The sequence below is a fragment of the Pseudopipra pipra genome, chromosome 5 (genome assembly GCF_036250125.1).
Source record: "Pseudopipra pipra isolate bDixPip1 chromosome 5, bDixPip1.hap1, whole genome shotgun sequence".
Lineage (NCBI taxonomy): Eukaryota > Metazoa > Chordata > Aves > Passeriformes > Pipridae > Pseudopipra > Pseudopipra pipra.
The window spans coordinates 60,270,434-60,292,624 of NC_087553.1; the positions used below are offsets into that span (position 1 = coordinate 60,270,434).

General features: G+C 42.6%; 1 protein-coding gene across 5 annotated transcripts in view; it reads left to right on the top strand.

Moving 5' to 3' along the window:
* Positions 1-21,734, top strand: part of CELSR1 (cadherin EGF LAG seven-pass G-type receptor 1) — a 169,736-nt gene extending 148,002 nt beyond the window's left edge. For 2 of the 5 annotated variants that reach the window (XM_064656258.1, XM_064656259.1), the window contains exons 25-35: positions 3,307-3,481; positions 9,253-9,365; positions 10,689-10,768; positions 12,286-12,412; positions 14,343-14,468; positions 14,773-14,909; positions 15,394-15,497; positions 16,322-16,489; positions 17,351-17,593; positions 17,900-18,164; positions 19,487-21,734. In XM_064656258.1, the coding sequence (XP_064512328.1) occupies positions 3,307-3,481; positions 9,253-9,365; positions 10,689-10,768; positions 12,286-12,412; positions 14,343-14,468; positions 14,773-14,909; positions 15,394-15,497; positions 16,322-16,489; positions 17,351-17,593; positions 17,900-18,164; positions 19,487-19,511 (1,563 nt within the window). In that variant the 3' untranslated portion in view covers positions 19,512-21,734. The remainder of the gene's footprint in view (positions 1-3,306; positions 3,482-9,252; positions 9,366-10,688; positions 10,769-12,285; positions 12,413-14,342; positions 14,469-14,772; positions 14,910-15,393; positions 15,498-16,321; positions 16,490-17,350; positions 17,594-17,899; positions 18,165-19,486) is intronic. The other 3 variants (XM_064656261.1, XM_064656262.1, XM_064656260.1) reach the window with 2 other exon arrangements.
* The last annotated feature ends 457 nt before the right edge of the window (positions 21,735-22,191 follow it).

Genomic DNA, 22,191 nt, shown 5'->3' on the forward strand with positions numbered 1-22,191 from the left:
TCCCATATTCCAATATTCCCCTATGCCAGGAGCTCAGGTCCCTTTTCTGCTGCTATGGGGAGATCTTCTGCAGTGAGCTGCCCTCTGGGATATGGTCTTATATCATGTGTGAACTCCTGTTGTCTTTGTTTTAATATATGCGAGTTTGCATATTAAAATAACTTTGTTCAAAGGAGCTCACCTTGCCAATTGATCCACAGCACTTCATGTAACTTGACCTTCCCCATGCCTTGCTGAGCACACCACTCATTTTTCACTGCATTTCACTAGCAAGGAGGTTATACTCTTTCAGTTCTCTGACACGAATACCAAGGGGTCAGGGACCAAGCCCACATCCCTAGAGAATTTTGCCAGAAATTATGCAGTAAGTGATGGCTCCTCATTTCCAGATTTCTTTCACAGTATCATGAGGCACCAAGCAAAGGTTTATAAAAGTAGTAAAACAGTTCATTACATCAATACCATAAATCCTAATGACTGTACTTGGTGAGATTGTTCTCTTTTGATCCTTCTCATTTTCCTACTTTGGGGCTCATGATGTGATCATGTCCTGTACTGTTACCAGGACTCAGTGAAACATCCCAAACTTTTAACCCACTTACAAAGACCTTTAAGTTACAGCAGAAAGCTGCTCCTTACAGCCTACCCAGTCAATTTGAGAAAGTAGGAGGGCTGTAAGCCATGTCTGCTTGAGACAATTATTCATCTGTCTGTATGGAATGAGAGTTGTCTAACGAGTCATGCACTGCTGAACATAAAGAGGTAAAGAATGCTGGAGCACAAATAATGCCATACTGCTTGGCACCCAGCCTGATTTTTATGGGTTTCTGTAAATTAACAGTCACATTTCTGGGCGAGGTTTTAATCTTTCCCTGGACTATTGATAGAAAGTGATTTATTTGCTTTCTTTTTTCTTACCTGGAAAAGGTAATGTTCAGGGCAGCACTCTGCTAATGTGCATGTGAGAGTAGGAACAAAAAAAGCACTGCTTACACAGAGGGAAGAAAGATGGTTTACTTGGTGAGCTACATTTTCAATAACACTTGGTGTTATAATAAAGCTGATGCATTAAGTGAATCCAGAAAGTTGGTGGTCTTTGTATGATTCTTTTGCCCAGCAAAGTTAAACAGGGAAATGTACATTTCTGAGCATTATACCATGAAAAACCACTAAAAAGTTACGTCAAAGTCTGAAAGCAGGGTCAGTGCTGCACAGGAACAGAAGGTTCCAAAACACAATGTAAAACTTCTTAAACAAAAATTGAAAGGTTGCATAGAGTGCTCTTAATTCAAGCTTTTCAACAGATCCTTGGCAATATCCTTTGCTTTGCTGCTGAAAGAAGAAAGTTAATTGCGACATTTCAATTCCGGTGTTGTATGCTTGTGGTCATTCCTGTTTTCGCCCATCAAACTGTTAAGTTGGGAGAGAAAACTGGTTAGCAGATATTACAGAAATGCAAGTCTTTGAAGGTCAGAGGTTTCAAGGTGGCTATTTGATCACACAGATGAGTTCAGCTACCAGTTTGCCCACTGTAGCTGTTACTCCTAGTCACACTGAGGACTTGGTCTCTTTGGTTTCAGCAGGTCCTTTATTTTTGCTGTTCTCAGCCTGGCAGAGCTTAGTGGTGCACTTTGTGCTACTGATGTAGGATAAGAAAACAAGACCAAACCTAGGACTGGAAGTTCCAGGTCCTTGTGTTCATAGCTGAAGACGTGAACTACCCAGCCAGCACTACCTTGTTTTCTCTTTGTCCTCATGGCTCCTGTGCTTGACTGCAAGTAGCACAGCCTCAAACAGAGGGTAGAGCCGAGCATTTCTGGACCCAGGTTATCCTACAGCCTGGTGGTTAGGGTGGTTTTCTGTGGTGAATGAGAAGAGGATTAACTCCCCTGCTCAAGCCAGGTAGAGCCTAGAAGCCACTCTCCCACTTTGTAGTCAAATATTCTGATTTTGACATTAGGTGAAAGATTGGTCTGCAAGATAGGTGGTAATCTACTTCTGGCTGCATCTTTTAGTCTGCTGATAATGGCCAGGCATCCTCCATGACTTGTTGAAGTATAGATGTGCAAGGTCTGCAGGGTTCATCAGTGAAGGGCAGAGCTGCAAGGACAAAAGCAATGGCCACTGCCTTACCCCATGGATGCATCCCTGCTTTTGCTTCTCAATATTTTTTTTTTAAAAAGAGTCCCAGAAGAGGAGATGTAGATGGAAGAGATTTTTTCAGACCTGTGACACAGACACTTAGGGGCAAAACAGTCTGCTGATCTTATGCTGGATTATAAGGTCCTGTCAAATTTTGCCTATTTGTGACATTTCATTTCACTGATGAGAAATTTCCTCAATAAAAGGATGGATTTCTTCTACAGATCACCCATTGCTCACGTTCAGCACATTCACTTTTCCTTGCCTGAAGCTTCATAGATTTCTGTCCCCAGAACTAAAGTTTTCCTGAGAAAGAAAGACTTTCTCAGGGACAGGTCCTAAACTGAAAGCCTAAGGTCTTCTCACACCTCCTCTCCACCTCTGCCAAATAAAAGAAGACTTGCTTTGTACTTTTTGATCTACTAATAAAACAAAAAACATAGTCTACTTTAAAACAAAACAAAACTGTACCAAAATAGCATCCTTCCTTGGACAGAGATCTTTTTCTCTTGAAAGGATGTAGTATGAGAAAAACCCATAGAATGGCCCTTGATGTGGCAGTGGGAGACACTGAGTCAGTGCAGGGCTGAGGGTGGCTGTTCTCAGAAGTAATTTATTGATTTAACAGTGAGACTGGTTTAGCTGATGCAGTTAAACATGCCATGGTTGAATTCACTGTAGTGGCATTGTGCAGGTGAGACTCCTACACCAGGCAAGGCAGAGGGTCTGCAGCCTCCAGAGGAGCATCCTCACCTCATACTCTGCACCAGAAGAAAGAGCCAGGAGCTCTCCCAGCCCTGCCTCTCCTGCAAGCAGAGAAGGAATCCCGTCAGAATGGCTCAAATCCTCACCTTTGCAGCACTCACGCACAGTGAAATTAGCCACAGAATATGGAGAGCAAGTGCAGTAACTGAAAGTGTGTTGGGTTGATTGGTTGAAGCTGAACCAGCCTCAGGTGACATAATTTATTTACTTTTAAAAAAAAAAGGTTTCACAGTATGAATAGCTTTTCTTAAACTCTGAAAAACATAATTAATGGCAGTATATTTGTTCTGCCAGAATCTTTTTATTACACTTGCCATTAGCTGCACAGGGGAACCGGTGACTCACCAGGTTGTGATTCAGAAGAACAACTCTAATTTCCCTGCCCTTTCCCTTCTACAGTTCGTGTGTACCGTGATTGCCATCCTCCTGCACTATTTCTACATGAGCACCTTTGCATGGATGTTTGTGGAGCAGCTTCACATCTACCGGATGCTGACTGAAGTGAGGAACATCAACTTCGGGCACATGCGGTTCTACTACGTAGTTGGTTGGGGCATTCCTGCCATCATAACAGGTACCCTCAACCACGCTAAAACAGCTTTGTTTCCCTGCCATCTTTACTGGATAAACCCAGGAAAGTTACTCCATCCAACACAGTTATGGGTGTTTGTCTGAATCAGTGCAACAACAAGTCACGTCTAGCAGAAGTAAGCCTGAATTTGGCAGATCTGTGTACCAAATGTCTGTTGCCCCAGTTGAAATGATACTGATGGTTACGCAGTAACAAAAACATATATGCACCCTGGTTACATCAGGACTTGATAACAATACTTAGAAATAATGGTATTTTTATTCTAACAACTTGCCAGTAGCTTTCAGCAATTTTTCTTCCCTGTGCTGGTAACTTCAGATGCAGACATGTGGTTTCTCAGGGAGGTAGCTGAAGTGGCTTCAGAAGCAATGCTGTCCACAGGACATTACTGCCCATCACTGGACATTCCCACTGCCTACCCTCAAACAGCAGTAAATGCTCCCTGAAGGAATTTCAGCGGTTCCATTTTATTTGGCATAAAAACAAGCTGGGAATACTCAAGCAGCCTTTTACACCATTTCAGACACAAAGGCTATAAGTTCCAGTTGAGGAAAAGTAATGAAAAACTGGAGGCAGTAATCTTTTAAACTGATCCAGGGTGATCCACAGGAGCACATCCGTCTCCGCCTTCACCATGCCTATTTTTGCCATCAGACATTTCCAGTGCTACCCCAAGCACACGGTGTTGTGTTAATTCAGGAAGACAGCTCCTCAGGAAGTGTGCTTCATGGAACAGTTGGAGTGGGTTTTTTTGGTTCAACTATTTCATTATGTATCTGTTGCCATATGGGAAATTGGATCACAGGCAGACAGTCAACTTTTATCCAATTACTTTTAGTTTTACAGATAATAACATACTGTCAACAATGGCAGAGGTTTAGATGTCTTTGAAATCAAACAAATAGCTATCAGTCATATACACTTGCAAAAATATTGTGGAACAAGTTAGACTTAAAAATACATATTTTTTCTGTGTGATTTAAGGAAGTGTAATACCAAAACACAGCGTAGGCTGGTACAGGTTAATTCTCTCTCCAGAGAGCTGGTAAGTTTTTCCATCTCTTCCTATGCCTAAGTAATTTCTACTTTTATCAATTTATCTGAAAAACAGTAGAAAGCACAGCCCAGAAGGCTCCACCACTCTAGACGTATCCCAAACATTTTAAATAGTAATTGTCCTTGAACTTCTGAAACATTTCAAACCTATGTGACTTTTATCAGTACATACAGGACTACTGCAGTATATTCTGAAACACTAAAGTGTAATCAGATATTGTGCAGCATCATTTCTGGTGGAAAAGAAGAATTATTAAGTAACAAAAACTATTTGCATTTCAGAACACGTAGCCCTTCAGAAGAATTTTGTCAGAAGGATTTTCTATTTCAGGTTTGGTTTCTGTCCTGAAATTTAAATTAATTCAGAACTTCTCAACAACAATCTTATGCAATCTAAATATCACAAGCATACCATTTTTACATTTTTCTACTTAGATATTGCTCTCTGTGATATAGAACTATTTTGCACTTTTAAAAATATGAGTTATGATTCCAGGTTGTGTCCTGTAATTTAATCTCTGAATCTACTGAATTTGCAGTTCCATTTAAATGAAAAGTCAGATCCCTGTTACTGAGGAAGTCAGAGGATTTTCTGAAATGAAGGATAAAGAGAAAACTAAGCCTTTAATTTGCCCTTCCAGGCTTATAAATCATCTGAAGAGAAAATTATTTCATCATAAATAGCACAATGTGGGATTTCTTGCCTCTGGATAACTTTGTTACTGTACCTGTTTTAAATAAGCTTCTTTATAAATTTTAATCTCTAAACAGTAAAAAGGTTCCAGCTTCATAACACAAATCTTAAACATGATTTAAATTACTTTATGAGAGAAGGATTGTATATTTTCCTTAATAGTGGAATAGTCTAGATATGTGAAGGAATTTTAGTCTTGGGACATACAGAGGACTTTTTTGCTGTATTTGAAAGGTAAATACCATTTCATCTTTATCATAGCTGTACTGAGTTAAAGAAAAAAAAGAACCTACAGTAGCAGTGGGGTTTTTTTACATTTTATTATCTGCTTTGTTTATTTATTTTTTCTGGTTTTTATGCTCAAACCGACATTCATTTCGAGCTGGGACATAGTGGTCCTATGGCATCTGTGATGGGACCAGGCTCCTTGCAGAAGGGAACTTTGACCTTTAAAGGAGGGTAAAACTTAGTAAAATCTTTACATAGGGAACACTCCAACAGGGAAGAACCACATTTAATCACAGCATTGAAATGCAAATTGCCATGAACGAAAGTAGAATAGAAGTTGGGAAAAAACTTACAGCCATCAAAAGAGTGTGGATCTGGAATATTCCTCCATGGGGAGCAATATTGGAACATTTTAAATTTACTTTAAGTTTGCTCATTTCAAAGTGTAGTTTGATCCATCTAGGAGAGAGATTTTATGACTTCCTTGCCTCGGGAGCAAAGGGCTGTATTTGGCACCCAGCAATACCCCCCAGTTCTGCCCATCTTCGTGACAGCACACTAACTGGTTGACATATGTGTGCAGTAACTGCTTTGCCATGGAAACTGCAGTGCTCATGTTAAAACTGGTTCTTACTTAGCCCTAAAACCAATATCCCTCTGAAACTGGCACTTTTCAAATCCTAGGCAAAGCAGTGAGTCAGGAGAGAGGTGAGGCTGACCCACAGTTGCCTGAGTCACACATGGCTGCTAAGCCCACAGGAGCTCAGAAGGGTTGAAACATGTCCCTCTGGCAGCACCTCCTCACAGGATGGGTGCTGGTCCCCATAGGACTCTTGGTCATAGGAGACCAGCCACAGTTTCTGCAAACATCAGTGAGATATCAGTCTGCTAAGGACAGCCAGGCAGCAGCATTTAATTGATGTACCAAAATGTTTCGCTGTATGACATTGCTTTGGCTTATTTCTGCCTTTGAATAAAGTGTTATTTCACATGTTGTTGACTGCAGTAAAATTTGAACCATGTACCCGAAGACTGCAGTTTGCCCCATTTGTTAGGGAACTTTAGGGTAGGATTTTGAGAGTGAAAAATTTTGCTGTCTGCCAATTACTCTTAGAGCCAGAGTCAAACTGTAGTTTAAAGTCCCATTAATGGGGAAATCCAGTCCTGGGAAACAGACTGTATCCATAGAATTACATCTGTATAAAATACTTTATGGTCCCTTAATCATTTATGGCTGATTCTTTCTGGATGGCAACTGCTGAAGGGGGTGGTGGAAGGGCCAATGGGAGCAGGGATGGAGACTGGTCCTATCTTATTCCACATTTTAGTGAAAACAGATCCAATATCCACTGCTTTGCCAAATAGCCAGTTTAGTTTTCATAGACCATAGGCCTGTACCAGATGTGAATATTGGCCATGGGCCAGCTTTATGCAGCAAAAGTGAAATACAGCCACCTCTCCCTTTTTCAGTGTCTTTTCATCAAAGCACACAGGCTTCGATTCAAAAAAAGACTTTTATTAATGCACGTGAATCCTCCTTGTGGAGAACAGCACTGCTGTCAGCCCTGACTGCCTCTTGAGTCAGGACATACGCTCAACGCAGTAGGTGCCCCCAGTGCCCAGACAACATGCTGCAGCCACTTGCCATATGTCACTGGCCACGGGCCTCACAGGGATCAGTTTCTGTGTCTTGAAGACCTCTGCAGACAGGGTACACCTGTCTCAAAATGGGAAAAGGATCTTTGCACAGGAGCTAGTAGGCCTCATTAAAAGAGATTTAAACTAGATTTTAAGGGAGAAAGGGATAAAACCAGGCTCACTAAAGGCGAGCCTGAGGAGAGCATGCCAGTATTTGAGGGCTGGTGTGCGAGTGAGGTCCTTTCGTCTGCCAACTCAATGAAGGCAGGGAATGGAGATCCATGTGGCAGCAAAGACACAAGTGTTACTGATGTGTTAGAAACCATGGGAACAATCATGTATGTTAGGGGGTGTTTTGACTGTCTAGAGCTTGATGTTGGTGACAAAAGAGTTGAGTGTTAATGAGTAAGAATCCGTGGGAAGGACAACAAGGCAGATATTGTGGTGTGAATCTGTTATAGACCATCCAACCAGGATGAAGAGGCAGAGGAAGTATTCTATAAGCAGCTGGAAGAAGTCTCACCATCACTAGTCCTTGTTCTTGTGGGGGACTTCAACTTAACAGATGTCTGCTGGAAATACAATATAGCAGAGGAAAGAGTCCAGGAGGTTGCTGAAGTGTGTGGAAAAGAACTTCCTAATGCAGCTAATGAGCAAGCCAACCAGGGGAAAATCCCTACTGGACCTGTTCTTTGTGAACATAGAAGAACTGCTGGGTGATGTGATGGTTGGAGTCCATCATGGGCACAGTGGTCACAAAATGACAGAGTTTTCAATTCTCATAGAAGCAAGGGCGGGATTCAGCAGAACTTCCACCTTGCACTTCCAGAGGGCTGACTTTGGCCTCTTTTGGGGCCTGACTCACAGAGTCCCTTGGGAAGCAGTCATGAAGGGAGAGGAGTCCAGGAAGGCTGGGCATTCCTCAAGCAGGAAATCTTAAAGGTGCAGGAGCAGGCCATCCTCATGTGGCAAAAGACAAGCCAGTGAGGAAGGCCATCCTGGCTGAACAGGGAGCTTTTGCTGGGACTTGGGGGAAAAAACGGAAGAAGGGGCAGGCAACTCAGGAGCACTACAAGGATGTTGTGATCATTCCCCTGTACTTGGCACTGCTGAGGCCACACCTCAAATCCTCTGTTCAGTTCTGGGCCCCTCACTCCAAGAAAGACATTGAGGTGCTGGAGTGAGTCCAGAGAAGGACAATGGAGCTGGTGAGTGGTCTGGAGCACAACTCTTATGAGGAGCAGCTGAGGGGGCTGAGGTTGTTTAGGCAGGGGAAAAGGAGGCTCAGGGCAGACCTTATCTTAGAGGTCTTTTCCAACCTAAACGATTAAATGGTTGTATGATTTTGCAGGTCAAAGGCAGAAGTCCCATTTCATCACCATATGGGGGAGGTGTAGGTCACCAAATCAGGCAGCACTGTAAATCAGCAGGTGAAGGTTGGATTCATAGAATCCCTTGGAATTGTCCAGGTTTTGAAAAATAGAACAATAAAAGGTGTGGTTTTAACTCAGTTGCCTTGGGGTGTTAGCAAACTCCATTTCAAACAGTGCTGAAAGCAAGGTGAAGTACCTGGAATGGCAGTTCAAAATGAATCACACCTGAGCTCAAGCAGTTAACTCCCGCGTGTTCCCAGATTCCTTTGTCTCTGGTGTTATTTTAGTGACAGCAAACTCACAGCAGTTAAGAATGCACTTTTTTTTTCATAACATAGACATCTACTCAGTTATGATTCATGTCATTCTGCTGCACAGGCTTATTGAAATTCCTCAACATGTCATTCACCCTCAAGGCTCATACTGTGTGAGTATGGCTATAAAACTGTGCTGAAACAGAATTAATTTGGGACTTGCATTTGTTGTCATTTTTATGCAGCTGAACTTTGTTCTAGTAGGCAAAACTCATAGTATCATTTGATATGGAGTGAGCAGCATAAAAGTTTAATATTTAGTTAATTAACTTTATTATTTGCCTTGATTTTGCCTTCCCAGACTGTCCTGTTGAACAAATTTTTCCACAAAAATTTTGTTTCTTTGAAAATATGCCTGGTTTTGCCATGATCATTTTGTTTATTTGAAAATATTCTTGGTTATAAGCACCACCTTTCTGATGTACTTTTTCCCCCCATTTTGTGACCCAGGGCTTGCTGTTGGTCTGGATCCACAAGGCTATGGGAACCCTGATTTCTGCTGGTTGTCTGTTCATGACACCCTTATCTGGAGTTTCGCTGGGCCCATCATAATGGTTGTCATTGTAAGTAGGGTGAAGGTGGCATCCAGAGCTGTCTCTTCTTTTCTGCTACCTTTTCTTCTATGTTTTGTGAAACAATAGTCATAAGGCAAAGCAGCTGTGTTCTTTACATTTGAAGCAGATGTACTGGAGCTTGTGTCTTTTGTTTAAAGAGATAGGACATGAGCTAAGCTCCTGGAAGTCAGAGGGCTGCCTGCCAGTACAAAGATTGCTTGTGGAGCAATGGTTGTATGGCCAGAAAACTATTTATTTTTTCCCATTTGCTTTGTCCCATGTTAGAAGGGTTTGTCTATGAGCTTATAAAACAAATCAACAAAATGAGCTATAACAAGTCACTTCAACCAGAAGTCCTAAAGGAATATTAAATATTTTCAATTTCAGGAATTTAAAAGAATGGGCTGGTGTTTAACTTCTCCCTTAAAACTTCTCCCTTAAAGTAACACTAGAAGATAAACATTCTTGTCTTGAATGCCAAATGCAGTTCTGGTCTCCTCATCTCAAAAACTGTGAAGTAGACCTGGAAGCAGTGTAGGTTAGGATCCCAACTCATCGGAGACATGGGACAGCCCCTACTGGAGGACCAACTAAGTGGACTAAGAGCTTTAAGCCTAGAAAAGAGAAGGCTACAGAGAAGGGGGAAAGGAGGACCCTGTAAGAGTGTATTGGTCTGGAGAAAATTACTATGGACCCAACCATTCAGACTCTTTTCCAACACAAGCACTAGCAGGAGGTGGCAGATTCAGAACAAACAGGACAAGCTGCATCATTTCTCTATGGCACGTTAAGTAAGAAACTCCTGGAAACAGGTGGTAGTAAAGCTCTGCACAGTTTTTGAAAGTGTTTGATGGGACAAATTCTCAGCATTGATATTCACTACGAGTAAATAAGTACAAATGAACCACCAACCTCGTACATCCCAGCTGTGGAAATCAGTGGAGACTGGAGGATTTTTCAGGGGAATTACCACTGTACGTTTTCTCTGTTAGAAAATATTCTTAAAGTCTGATTTGACCCAACTGAAATGAGATGCTGGGTTGATTGGAATCTGGTCTGGACAAGGACAGCATTTCTTGAGTTTTTATCTTTCACTCAAGCATCCTTGCATAGGGTTGTCTTACTAAATTTCATCCAGATCAAGTCCTAGATTGTCCTTGATTATGTTACTTTGAAACAAGGAGAATCTTGTAATTTAGAGAATTTAAGCTGAAGGGAAAATATTCTTGACACCACAAACCATTTTAGGATAAAAATTGCATTGTTTTTGAAAATAGGGATCTAACAAATGTACAGAAAGAATCCATGGTGTTATTTCAATTTTCCTTTCAGATAAACACTGTCATCTTTATACTAGCAATGAAAGCATCGTGCAGACGAAGACAACGTTCATTTGAAAAAACTGGAGTTGTGTAAGTTTGAGTTCAAAAACCTGTAGAAGTAGTTCTGGCCAGAAATATTAAAGTGACAGAATTGCATAAAAGCAAGTTTTGGAGTGGGAAATAAAGGGTTTTTTGGGAGACAGTGTCGATAGAGGCAATTGGAGCTGCTTCACCAGCACCTACTCATGGGATTCCCTTGAAGGCCCTGTAAAATCTCCACCGTGGTGCTCTACACCACCAAGTGTAGGCAGAAGAAGGGAAGAGAAGGGAAAGATCTGGTCTCCAGATGGTATCATTACAGTCCTTCCAGGTCTTTCGTCATACTCCCTACTGCACTGTCACTTCACCTCTGCCCATGGCATGCCCAGGTAGACATAGTTCTGGGTCTTCCTGTGCTTACCTGTGGCTCAGAAAGGTCTCCCCTGTCATATGTCTGGGTTACCAGCTATGTCATGGCAGAGACCCACCGAAGTTCCTTTGCTGAGGGCCAGCCTCCCTGCATCCCATTCCCCATGGGATGAGCAGAAGGCCTCACTAGCTGCAACCTGCTGCCCTCCTGAGCTCCTGTGACAGCCTGTTCCCATTAACGTCTGTTTTGCCCAAAGCTCAGAATTTACCTGTGAACTCAAATGTGATTAGTGGCAAGACAACCCCTCGCCTTTTTTTTTTTTCCAAATAAAGTGAGAGATTTCAAAAGGCTGCTTCTAGTTCTTTTTTCAGCCCTGGCTGTAAGGTGCTGTGTACACATTGGCATGCCTTTTCCAGCTCCAGTGTCCCTGGAGCTGGAGGCCTTGTGGTTCTCTGAGCTCTGACACTAACTCTAAACGTAATGAACACTTGAATCGGAGGGGGAGTTCCCCCCCAGCAACATGGGCCCAGTTAATAAAAGTGTGGAAGGAGCAGTGTTGGTGCAGTGCCATGCTCTCCTTGGCCTGCCTGTTCTGGTGCCAGTGTACCTAGAGCTGTAGGCTTTGTGGTTCTCTGAACTTTAATCCTAATAGCGGCTTGGGTCTGAGGAGGAGGTCCAAATCTCCCTAAACCAATGGAGTATAGTTGCTACTTAATGGCAGCAATTTTAATCATAATATAAAACTTTGGCACTAGAATTGTGTCGGTCTTTTGAAAGTATCTGTGAAAATTCACCTGAGTGCACTTGATCCAAAACCTTGGGCAGTAATGTTGAGAAGGTATGTGAGAGTGAACTTGACCAAAAGAAATGAGATGGAGATGGCCATTTACTGCCCAGATCTCTTCCTTGGAGTCAACAAGGCTAAACAGCATGGCTTTACAAACAATCTGGTTTGTTTGAAGAAAATCTTGGAAAGGGGCTTGGAAAGAAATCACCCTTTTTTACCTGAATATGCTAATTCATAGGGTAGTGCCATGAGAGAGCTGGGAACTGGGAGATGGTGAACACTGCTCTAATTTTCCCAAAGGGCCTTTCCCGTTGCCAAGTCATTGGACTCCCCCACCATCCCTGGGGAGAAGCTGGGCTGTTTTCTTGTATCCCAACACACTGCAAGTGGCAATCTGTGTTTGCTTTACAGCTCTGTGCTGCGAACAGCATTCCTGCTCCTGCTGCTTATCAGTGCCACATGGCTGCTGGGGCTGATGGCAGTCAACAGCGACGTCATGACATTTCACTATCTCTTTGCCATTTTCAGCTGCCTGCAGGTAAGTTGGATGGCATTTTTTTTGTGGCACACCTTCATGAGTGCACTGCTGCACCCAGACCTCCAAAGACCTGCTCAACATGAGCCAATTTAAGAAAAACAGAAAGCCCAAGTACCTTTTGTGCTCTCTTTTCTCAGAGAGGGCTCTTTTCACCAAAACCAGAACTTTAAGTAATTGCATCTCTCACATTTAGTCATTCTAAAGGTAAGTGCACTACTATAGTAACCTGTTTCAGATAAATAACAGTAGGCAATTATACCTCTGTCTTTCTAGAGAAAAAGTCTTTGTTACTATCTTCTGTGTGCTTATTGTTAACAGTTGTTCTGTTGCTACCGCAAACCAGAGACTTTTATTTCAGCCAGAGTGGATGACTCCAAGTTCAAGGCTTTCACAAATTAAGTTACCGTTAAAAGAAATGAGTCAAATAATGATTTTCAAATAGAGTTCCTTGTATTAGGGTTTTACTGGGTTGCCTGTCCTAGTTTTTGCACACCTGTTGACTAAAGATGCAGAAAATAGTTATTTGTAGGAGACCTGGCATGGTAATAATCATGAAACTTCATGTTTGAATGTGACCAAGGATGGCGGTAGCTGTCCTAGCAAGTGCCTGCAGTATTAAAACAGCTACTGCTAGCAGGACAGTCTTGTCAGCTGCAGCACAACAGCCATAAACTGCAGCCAAAGAGAAAAAGAAATTGCATGGGTCTCCTTTTGGAGATGCCCTGGAAGCACAGCAGCTAGGCCAGTCTGGAGCAAGGTTATTTTGCCACTGCAGCTGGTGTGCTCTGAAACAAATGCACCTACTCAGGCTGTAAAACCAGGCTTCCACGAGTCCAAAATAAAATAAAATTAAATTTAAACCTCATGAGAGGGAGGAAGGTCAGCAGCTGGAATTCTCCAAACTTGCCCAGAGAAGCACAGTGGTATGTGGTATTTCACATCATTGTCTTCTTTGAACTTGTATTTTTAAAGAGACATTTATTTGAATTTTATTAATGAATAATCCCCAAGTGCTAGTGCCAGTTAAGATCACAGTTGATTGAATGTTTAGAAAGCGAGATTGAAGTTTAAAGTTACTCTAAGTCAATTGCTTTGGCTGAAATCATGAAATTCAGGCTTCTTGTGATGTTGGTACAGCTGCAACTTCATGAGGATTGGCTTTTCTATCCTGTATGTCCAACCAAAGTTGATAACAATTTGGCAGCTGCATTAATTCCCTCAGAGCAAATACATCTGAAGGCACACACATGTGTGCCCCCTGCTCCCAGTGAAAGCTGTTAATGTGTGTTTCTGGGAGCCAACAACTGCCCAGCCATGGGGGTTTTAGTGGTTTTTCCACTGGGAGGTATTGCTTAACCAAGAAACTTAGGCTGCAGAAGTTGGGACCTCTCTGCCGCCAGTATCTCTTCACATCTCTCAAGGCTTTCTGAAGTTCTTTTAGCCAACAGTATTAAGGGCACCTTTCACAGAAGTTCTCCATTTCCAGAGGTTTTCACTAAAGGCTACGATCTTTTTCATGTGCTGCTATTCATTTTGTCTCATCATCTGTGTAAAATCTCCAGAATCTCAAGTTCAAACTCCCTGCAATGTCTTCCAGTGACACACTGAGGTTTGCATTGGATATTTTGAGAAGAAAGTTTCTTCCCAAATCAAGCTCTGGTCTGTTAATCCTGGAGAGACACATCTTTATGTATATTTTACCAGGCCTTTTATGCACATTTGAACTTGGAAGCAAATGATGAAGGATTCCTGGGAGATCAATCATTGTCATTTCAGTCAAAAAATAGTTACTGCTTTTGAAATACAGAATCATAGACTACGAACTAGAATTCGGGGGTTATTTCAAAATGACTGTTCTCTAATATCCATATTTGCAGTTGGTAGTAGTGAATCATTTACATTTATTCTTTATTTCTCTACAATTATCCAGGGGCTGTTCATTTTCTTCTTCCACTGCGTATTTAACAAAGAAGTCAGAAAGCACTTGAAGAACACTTTAACTGGAAAGAAACCTCTTCCAGATGATTCCACTGCAACAAGAGCTACATTATTAACTGTAAGAAAAAAGCTCTGGGGAAAAAAACATCCTCTTACTGGTAGAAGTTACCTAAAATAAACTTATAGGTGGCTTGTCTGTAATAAGGTGAACTGTTTGATTGCTTTCAGTGATTTGTACAGAGATTACTGATGGCCTCTCTCAAAAGTTTTTACTATTTTAATTAAAACTTTTGAAAGAAAATAATTCATTTCCTCAGCAACAAAAACCATTTGGTTCCTTTGAAACTTTATGCATTTGTGGGTAACGTGAGCTTCTGGAGGGATCATTCACTGTTGCTTTATGTCTTTTTTTTTTCCTTCAGCGATCTCTGAACTGTAACAACACATATATAGAAGATCCAAATATGTATCGCACAACTATTGGGGAATCCACTGTCTCCCTAGAAAGCACCGTCAGGTCAGCCAAGAGCCACAATAGCTACCTTGCTTATATTCTCAGGTAATCAGGTGGCAGGTGCATGGCTTCCAGGTGCTTGCCTTTCCCTTTTCATTGCTCTTGTGGAAACCAGAAACGTGGTTCAAATGCTACTTGGTTTATGTCTTAACAGTTCTGTTTTGTGTGACTTTCATTTTCTTTTGTGCATTTTCTGTTTCATCTTCGGTGCCGAGTTCCAACAGCGCAGTGGTTAACATAATAGTTAGGCCGTGCTGCTTGCCTCTTAAAATTCAGACATGTCTCAAGGAGTGCAGTTTAGCTCATTAACTTTGGCTTTTTCAGAATGTGATTCATGTGGCCGAAGGCAGGCAGCTGCATTAGGGTAACCTCTGTCTTACTGCAAGGTGACCACGTGGGCAGTCAGGCAGAGGCTAACATCCACTGCAGCTGTCTGCATTTGACCGGATGAATTTCATCTGCATGTCTGCCTTGTTGTTAAGAACAGTAAAGTGACCGAGAAAGTTGTCCTCTGTTTTTCTTCTCAAAGGGATGAGGCTGCTCATAAACTCAGTGGATCCTCAAGTCAAGCAAGGGCTGGTCAAACTGAAGCAGATTCCTCCATTTTTCATAGGAATCCATCAAAATCCAATGGTAAGAATTATTTCTTAATGCTTTGACCGATTTGTGTACCTTCTCCTTCTCAGCATTTTCTTCAAAGTCTTCTGTAACAAGAACAATAGTTAGTCTGACTTGGATGTGTCTCATTCTCGTTATGATCTTGGCATAACAAGCTATGCAATGGCTGCCTGACAAGGAATTCTGGAATGGAAATATCATACATCTGCTTCTTGTGATGGTTCGGTTTTCATCTGATAGCTGTCACAGCTGTTGACAGTTTATGGCATCCCCTTTCTTTCTCACAAATTACATGCCATTGCTCTTGATTTTTAGTTGGAGAACTTCTAATATTTGAGACCTTAAGGCAATATCCTCCTTCACTGCTTTGTGGGTTGTACAAGAAAATGAGAAGTGACTCTTGTCTGACTTCCTTTCATTTTGGTCTTGCCATTAAATTTTGTTGGCTTGTAGCCATTTTTAAATTAAGTGCATTTCAGATTCTTGATATTTCTAAGTACCTTTGTTTGCCTGTATGTTATGATGATAGATCCTATAGAGTTACTGTTCTGCATATTGAATAGGGAAAAATGTGTCCCCACTCTGCTCTGCACCTCCTGTACACATAAAAGGTCCTGCCAGCTAGCTGAGCCGAGTGGTTGTACTTCCCATGATTACTTAGGTGGATGCTGCAGTCCTTCTGAATTAATCCTATATATACTTATGGAAGTAAGAACTCATCCCTGGCATGGTCTGAAACAGATGCCTGTCTTTTCTTTCTCCTAGTGCATTTGTCAGATAGATTTGTTCAACTCCTGTTCACACTTTCATCACTGTGTTTCCCCTTTCTGCATTTGTAGACCACGATTCAGACTCCGACAGTGAACTGTCCCTCGATGAACACAGCAGCTCTTATGCCTCCTCTCATTCATCAGACAGCGAGGAAGATGGACTTGAGACAGAGAAAAAGTGGAACACATCTACTTCCAAAAATAATGAACGTGGCCCACTCCACAGCACACCCAAAGGTACTCCCCATGTGAGGGGAAAGCGGTGATGCTATAAAATAGCTTTAGATTAGATAGGAGAAATTTGCCAGACTACCATACAGCTGAAGCAGTATCTCTACCTCTGTGCCTTGCTTCAGCAGAGATCCTTGTTGTTTCCATGTTAGAGACCTTTCTTCTTCCCAAAGGCTTGTTCACAGGGGTGACTGAGTATCGAATGCTGAGTGCCCTCAGGCAGAGTGGGCTTTGCAGATAGGTCCCCACAGCCCTTGGACATGGCAGTATCCAGCCAGCAAAATCTCATATGAAGAAGAGGAGAAAGAAGCTGCTTGTTTTGAGGGCAGGGGTAGGAAATACCTGCCTGTCCTCATGCAATGCAGGCATGTGTGTTCAGTGGTGTTGGGGAGGTCCTGGACCTAAAGAGTTGGAGATCATGTGGCAGGATTCAGGCATTTCTAAGCATAGTCAGTCCTGTCCTAATGAAAGGCAGCTTTGAATGACAAATATCCAGGCTGGGTGCTGAGGCTCTGCACAGGTACAGCACAAGGTGCCTTGGGTGCCCCCCAGCCTTAGGAAACCAGCCTTCCCAAGGAGGGATCTCTAACCCTGGAGAGATGAGAGGGCGAGTTTGCCTCATGCTTCTCCATAATGGAGCAAGCAACCTTGCTCTGGGAAGGGTTTGGACATCCTGCCATGCTACCCGCTGTGTTTTCAGAGGTTTAATGCACCCTGAGGGCAGTGCAGTCCAGCAAGGACCATCTGAAGGATTGCTCTGGTTTGACACACAGCTCCTCCCCTGCTACAGGGAATGGGACTGGTCAGAAAGCAGTTGAGAGAACATATCAAAAGTGTTTTTCGAGCTAGTGTTTTTTTGCATTGCAGTTGATACCCTCCCCAATCATGTGAAACCCTATTGGCCCACAGAGTGCGTAACAGCCAGCGATGGCGAGGACCCCGGCGGGAAGCCGAAACTCAAAGTAGAGACCAAGGTCAACGTAGAGCTTCACAGGGAAAACCAGGTGAACCATAACAACGAAACACCACTGGACAAGGAGAATGAAGGGCAGCAGAAGGAGAACAGACCTCTGTCCCACCAGAATAACCAGCAGCCGGAGCAGAGGAAAGGTAGCGCAGCCAACCTAACTTCACAGTCGGACTGGGAGACCGGGGGGTTGATGAGCATTAATTAGTTCATAAGGTAGCTCTGTCAGGGAAGAATACTTTCCAAAGGGCTCCAACCTATGTAACCAGGTATGCCATGGAAAGCTAGTAAGTAGTTGCTGAAGTCTAATCTTCTGGGTTAGGAGTAAAGTGACAAATTAGGAATCTTAGTAAGAAATATAAAATGTTATTTCTTGGTTGTGCTCAGCTTGATAAATGAAATTACTGATACGTGTAAAAATTTTCATTATTCCCTCTTTTCCGTAACAGGCATCTTGAAAAATAAAGTTACCTACCCTCCCCCACTGGTGGATAAGAATTTAAAGAATCGTTTGCGGGAAAAGCTGTCGGATTACAATCAGACCACGATCTCATCCAGGACTACTTCCCTGGGGACAAATGATGGGGTCCGCTCTCCTTCAGACTCGGGTGTGACAGTAAAAAGTGCTCGGAGGGAGCAGTCTCGAGACCAGCTCAATGGTATGGCCATGAACCTCCACGTGGGAACAGGACATGCTGACACCTCAGACTCAGAGTAAGTGCCACATCAGGATGCCCTGGCCAACCTGCCATGACTGGTCTCTCCCTTTGCCTTCCTACCCCAGATTCCTGCATGAGCAAAAATTTCATCTGGTGACTGGACCAGAGTCCTTCACCGTAACTGTCTTTATGGTTTGTCCATACCATGTCCCCAAGCCATGGTGTTTCACTGATGAGAAGGCTAAAACAGGTATCACAGGCAAGGTACTGTGACGGACACGTGCTACTGGTCACCCTGGCATGCTCTGAATTGGCAAGCTGATGTGTTACTGGCACACTGTGGACAAGAGCAGCCTAGCTCTGCCTTGTTACCTTGCCGCGGGAGTTTGGCAGGGAAGGTCACTAGGCTGGGGACAGCATGGAATGCGTGTCCATCTGGGCAGACGGAAACCATCAATGGGGCAGGAGATCCCAAGGCTGGAGAGAAAGTCAAGCTACTGATCCTAAATTACCAGGTGTGTGATTCCCACCTGCTGCATGGCAATTAGTGTGTGAATTTGCCATTGTAAACTAAATCAAAGATTAACAAAAGGCTGAGAAAGCTCTCAGCCAAAGGGAATTCTCAGAAACCTCATTACTCATCATAATTCTTGCATTTATAACTAAAACAATGGCCATATGTAAAGTCTGTGCAAGCATTTTATGCATATAATTTCATTTTTTATTAACACAAATAGTAGTCTCATCCTTTCATCAAACCAAGAGAGTATTTCTTACCCAGCTTTAACTCTGGCACTGTCCCACCATGCTTTAGACACCCATGTTGTCTGGGTGCACAGACTGTTCCCAGCTCACTATAAAAGCAGATCTTTGGATTGCTGGGAACTGGCTGATAAAATAGATCCTGGTTAGCTGGGAAACAGAGATATCTTTAACAAGCCATAACTACTTGCTGCTACAGTCATTACTGAAGAATAATCAGCCAACTTGTACTAAGCAACTGTATTATCTCCTCACCTTTTGCATAATGGAAAACTCTGCTGTCGGCAGCAGATCGCATGAATCTGTCTGAAACACCAGGTTTGTAACAGCTTGTGACATTTGTGTGTGAACCTTGCATCCTCACTGTTAGCCGAACACAAGCCCTCCATAGAACTTCCTCTAAAGCTTGTTTCTCTTGTGTACTCCTGGAACTGTTTCTCCCAGCTGGTCTTCCCTTGGAGGGCAGCATCCCCCTTGCAAGCACTGGATTGCCAAGGCATGGTAACTTCACAGAGCATGAGCCCTTACTGAAAAGGATTAGGTAGTTTTGGATGGGGTGGTTTGCCTGTGCCTGTTTAACCCTCAGCCTGCATGATTACTTCTTCTCACTAACAGGGGCAGTAATGAAACTTCAATTTGAACCATCAGGAAACTGTGATCACCTCTGCATGGCTCCGGACTCCTCGCTGCAGGGTCGCCGCCTTCCCGCCTCGGATTTCATCAGAGTGGCCACGTGGTGAGGAGGGTGAAGTGGGCACTGATTCCCACACGGTTTCATGTGATGGCACACTCCTGACCACTCACAGTGGGGACACGGTGCCCAGATGCACTTGCAGTAAGGCTGCTGTGTGGTACGCTCCTCACGGCATGAACGTGTTCCGAAAACACATGGAAATGGCCACAGGGATGCACTGTGATGGACGGATACCTATTTGCAGTACAGACAGTGCTGCAGGGGTTGCTTATTACAGGGGAGAACCAAGGAAAAGCATGTTATTATCATAGTGGACCTACAATAAGTCAATCCATCAGCCTGAAGACAAGCACTAGATGTCTCTGGTGGAGTTTTGATGGCTGCAGTGTGAACCCTTCAGCTTGCTGGGCTCTAGGGAGGAATATCCCAACAAGTGTCCTTTGGTTTCTATGCCAGCATCTCTATCCACCCCCTATGGACACATTGTCTTAAGAAAAAAGAAATCTTTTATATATATATAAAAAGTGTAGATACTTTTATATATTTTGTATGGTGTTGCTAAAGAAAAAGTTTCTTTGTATATTTTACATTTATACTGATCTTCTTAATTTGATAATAGGAAATCAATTAAAAAGAGCGTTTGATATTTTTTATATGAACATTGCACAATTTTACTTGAATTTGGCATTTGGTAAAGTAATTGAGGTTTGCATGGAAGCCACCTTCAGACACAGAGCAGTTTTCAAAGTAATACAGTAAAGATTACATCAAAATCCATGACTGTAATTTATAAGTTTTGCTGACAGATTTTGGAACACTTTAAGGGTACAGTATGTTTCTTTCATAACCTCTTCTAAAACCCACAAAACTTTGTTTTTTCATTTTTTGGTGTTTTGACCCCTTCTCTGAAGTGCATTGAAATGTTCAGGAACTGAACTTCAGGACTAAAAGGAAGTCATAACTTTGTGTAAGATTTCAACACAGTCCTGTCCAGAAGAAGTCAAATCGGTATTTCCCTTACCAAGAACAAGAAAATAAGTGGTCTGATTGTATGATAGGTTTTGACTTTGGTCTGGCTCTGAACCAAACCAGCACTCTGCATGTCCTAAGAAGAGGGCCCTCCTCCCACGGGGAAAGTTCTGCCTCAGGTGCAGTATTTTATTTTATTGTATTTTAATTTTTTTTCCCACTGGATTCAGCCAATTGCTAATCAAAGCAGAAATACAAGTCTTTAAAGATGTCCAGGTTTCACTGCCCAGCTCTTTGACAAAACCCTGGCCTTCTTGGTGTTGCAAAAAGCACATGGAAGCCTTAAGGTTTCATGTTTCCCACAAAATGTGCTGAGTTCACAAGTATAGGAAAGTTAAGTGTGACTTATCTGCTGTCTTCACCTTCCTGCAATGTGAATAAGTAAAGGAAAAACAAGATGTGAAAAAGTTTGCATCCAGCTGGGGCAGAGCTCAGCCAGTGGCTCCCCGTGGTGGGAATATGTGACTCCAAGGACGGCAATGGTGTGGCTGTGACCTGCTCTCTGACAACAAGGCTTTCAGGAGCTCCTTGCTTGCCATAGCAGCCCTTTTGGGAAAATACTGGCTGTTGTTTGTGCAAATGTGTGTGAAAGGGAAAAAACAGAAAATCAGGCTAAATTAAATGCAAGAGTTGAGGGAAAGATGAAAAACTATATGCTGTAATCTTGATTTCATTATATTCCTATGCATTTCCAAAAGTATCAAGGAGGCCTTTGGAAGGGGAGAGGGAGGAAGGATGTTGTTCCTTTAAAAATTATGCAACATATTGCGTGACATTTTCTGACAGAGAAAAAATTTGAATGTTTTAAAGGTCTGGCACTTGGCTGTGTGCTCAGGCATTGTGTATAACCCATGCTAGTTGTTTTTACATCTGTGTATGTATATTTTGTCCCAGTGAGATGTAGGTAGTTTTTATTTTGATCAGAATTGTTGCAGTAAATGAGGGTCAGTTGTATTAATTACAAAAAAATTAAAACCTATTTTTATGACTTTTTAAAAGCTTTATGGCAGATTAGACACTGGAGGTTGTTGTTTTGTTTTGTTTTTTTTTTTAACAAATGTATATTTATTAATGTTCAGAACACTGGAATTGCAGCACAGATGAAAGGAGAATTTACAATAAATTAAGAATTTTTTTGAACTTGTATTCATCCTCTGGTGGTTTATTTTAAGTGCAGTGCATAATGCTGAGGGTCCAAATGGCATTTCCCGGGGTTTAGAAAGTAATGGGAGCGAGGAACATATGGGTACCCCTCACTCTCACTGAGGAAGCAGAGGCTGTAAAGCATCAACGAGCCAACACACACAGCTCCTCCAACCCTTCTAGCCCAGTGGTTTGTTCCCTGTGCTGGCACAGGGTACCACTGCATGCATTGCATTTCAGTCCAAACCTGTGGCATTTTTCAGACATAGGAAATGGTCCATTGAAGAGAAATACCCTCTGCTAACCCGGAGCAAAGTAGATCACCAGGAAAGCACCAGGTTTAGAAAAGGAGGTTGGAGAGCAGCTAGAGGGGGTGAGGCAGCCAGCCAGCCCAGCCCAATGACAGCCTGCAGTGACAAGGGCCTTTTTGGACTCACTTGGCTACATTCTTGGC